We start from the raw sequence: 2,715 nt of genomic DNA, 5'->3' as shown, positions 1-2,715 counted from the left end.
CCACTGAGAGTTTTATGGTCCTAAATGTACCAGATGCTTCACCTGCTCATCTCGTCTATTATATATCAATATATAATCATCTGTATATTATTGTTAAAATGGGCAACGTTTTATTGCATCCTGTGACTTTAGTCTCGGCTCGTTGAGGAAGGTGTGTGTGTGTGTGTGTGTGTGTGTGTGTGTGTGTGTGTGTGTGTGTGTGTGTGTGTGTGTGTGTGTGTGTGTGTGTGTGTGTGTGTGTGTGTGTGTGTGTGTGTGTGTGTGTGTGTGTGTTGAACCTGAGGAGCAGGTTTGATCATTAAGTGTAAAACATTCATGTTGTTTTACTTTGAGTTGTCTGAAAGTTTTTTCTTGTTTCTTTATGAGGAATATTATTAATATTGATATTGTTTACACTGTTGGTGGCACATGAAGGATTATTAACTCCAGACTTCCATTTAGCAACAATAACATCATATAAAAGTTATTAGGAACTTATTTCTCTGACTTATTTACATTTCTGAATATATATATATATATATATATATATATATATTCATTCAGAAATGACAAAACAACAACAAACAATTTAAGTGAAATATGTAAAGTTATGGCAATTGACGATTATTTTCATTATTGATTAATCTGCAGATAATCTCCTGAATTATTAGATTAATGTTTGGTTATTAAATGTGAACAAACAGAGGCGTCCTCCTCTCTCCACAGAGGCGTCCTCCTCGCTTCATAGAGGCGTCCTCCTCTCTTCACAGAGGCGTCCTCCTCTCTTCACAGAGGCGTCCTCCTCGCTTCATAGAGGCGTCCTCCTCTCTTCACAGAGGCGTCCTCCTCTCTTCACAGAGGCGTCCTCCTCGCTTCGCGTCCTCCTCTCTTCACAGAGGCGTCCTCCTCTCTTCACAGAGGCGTCCTCCTCTCTTCACAGAGGCGTCCTCCTCTCTTCACAGAGGCGTCCTCCTCTCTCCACAGAGGCGTCCTCCTCGCTTCATAGAGGCGTCCTCCTCGCTTCGCGTCCTCCTCTCTTCACAGAGGCTCTCTTCACAGAGGCGTCCTCCTCTCTCCACAGAGGCGTCCTCCTCGCTTCACAGAGGCGTCCTCCTCGCTTCACAGAGGCGTCCTCCTCTCTCCACAGAGGCGTCCTCCTCTCTCCACAGAGGCGTCCTCCTCGCTTCACAGAGGCGTCCTCCTCTCTCCACAGAGGCGTCCTCCTCTCTCCACAGAGGCGTCCTCCTCGCTTCACAGAGGCGTCCTCCTCGCTTCGCGTCCTCCTCTCTTCACAGAGGCGTCCTCCTCTCTTCACAGAGGCGTCCTCCTCTCTTCACAGAGGCGTCCTCCTCTCTCCACAGAGGCGTCCTCCTCGCTTCGCGTCCTCCTCGCTTCGCGTCCTCCTCGCTTCGCGTCCTCCTCGCTTCGCGTCCTCCTCTCTTCACAGAGGCTCTCTTCACAGAGGCGTCCTCCTCTCTTCACAGAGGCGTCCTCCTCCTCTCTTCACAGAGGCGTCCTCCTCTCTCCACAGAGGCGTCCTCCTCGCTTCGCGTCCTCCTCGCTTCGCGTCCTCCTCTCTTCGCGTCCTCCTCGCTTCGCGTCCTCCTCTCTTCACAGAGGCTCTCTTCACAGAGGCGTCCTCCTCTCTTCACAGAGGCGTCCTCCTCCTCTCTCCACAGAGGCGTCCTCCTCGCTTCATAGAGGCGTCCTCCTCGCTTCACAGAGGCGTCCTCCTCTCTTCACAGAGGCGTCCTCCTCTCTTCACAGAGGCGTCCTCCTCTCTCCACAGAGGCGTCCTCCTCTCTCCACAGAGGCGTCCTCCTCGCTTCGCGTCCTCCTCTCTTCGCGTCCTCCTCGCTTCGCGTCCTCCTCTCTTCGCGTCCTCCTCTCTCCGCAGAGGCGTCCTCCTCTCTCCGCAGAGGCGTCCTCCTCTCTCCGCAGAGGCGTCCTCCTCTCTCCGCAGAGGCGTCCTCCTCTCTCCGCAGAGGCGTCCTCCTCGCTTCATAGAGGCGTCCTCCTCGCTATATATAAAATAAAATAAACGGCAATACTTTCACAATAATAATCGTGCTCATCATTTTGATCACAGTCGTGCAGCCTTAATATATCGAAAATAACTTTGTTTCTCTACCACTTTAGCTCGAAGAAGAGGATGAAGGTGCAGAACAGCGTCTCCGCCGCTCAGTTCAGGAGGAAACTCTCCGTCTGTTTCACGCCTGCTGCTTCTGTGTGAATGAGACTCGAAAGACTCAACATTTAACTACTAGTCAAGAGATAGTTTCACTGCCTTTCAGTGCAGAGGGAGGCCTTTCTCTGTCTGTCTCTCTGTCTCTCTTCCTGTCTGTCTGTCTCTTCCTGTCTGTCTCTCCCTCTCTCTCTGTCTCTCTCTCTGTCTCTCTCTCTCTCTCTCTCTCTCTCTCCCCCGTCCCAGTCTTTTTGGGCTGCCAAGCGCCATCAGGATGACCTCATACCCGGCCGACACAATGGAGCTCTTCATCCTCTGAGGTTCCTCGCCAGGCTGCGTCACTGCGCTGGACCGCCGGCCCAGGACGCACAGGAGGACGAGGGGGGTGGGGGGGGAAACTATCGGGTGGGGGGGGTGGGAGGGTAAGGGAGGGGGGAGGTAGTTTGACATGTCGGCGCATCCTGCTGGAGCAGCATCATGGTCCAGGTCGAGGCCCGGAGCGGTGCGGGCCATCGGGGCGGAGGCTCTGGTGGCGCTGCTGGAGGGCGGGC

General features: G+C 53.0%; 1 protein-coding gene across 1 annotated transcript in view; it reads left to right on the top strand.

Annotated features, from left to right (window-relative positions):
- The first annotated feature begins 2,601 nt into the window (after window positions 1-2,601).
- Window positions 2,602-2,715, top strand: part of dusp16 (dual specificity phosphatase 16) — an 8,148-nt gene continuing 8,034 nt past the window's right edge. Inside the window, exon 1 of the mRNA XM_029427200.1 lies at window positions 2,602-2,715. This exon is cut by the window's right edge and continues 161 nt beyond it. Coding sequence (XP_029283060.1) covers window positions 2,613-2,715 — 103 coding nt within the window. The 5' untranslated portion in view covers window positions 2,602-2,612.

Source organism: Cottoperca gobio, unplaced genomic scaffold, assembly GCF_900634415.1.
Source record: "Cottoperca gobio unplaced genomic scaffold, fCotGob3.1 fCotGob3_298arrow_ctg1, whole genome shotgun sequence".
In the NCBI taxonomy this organism is placed as follows: Eukaryota; Metazoa; Chordata; class Actinopteri; order Perciformes; family Bovichtidae; genus Cottoperca; species Cottoperca gobio.
Note: the sequence above shows the minus strand (reverse complement) of the source record. Positions and strands in the feature narration are given on the sequence as shown.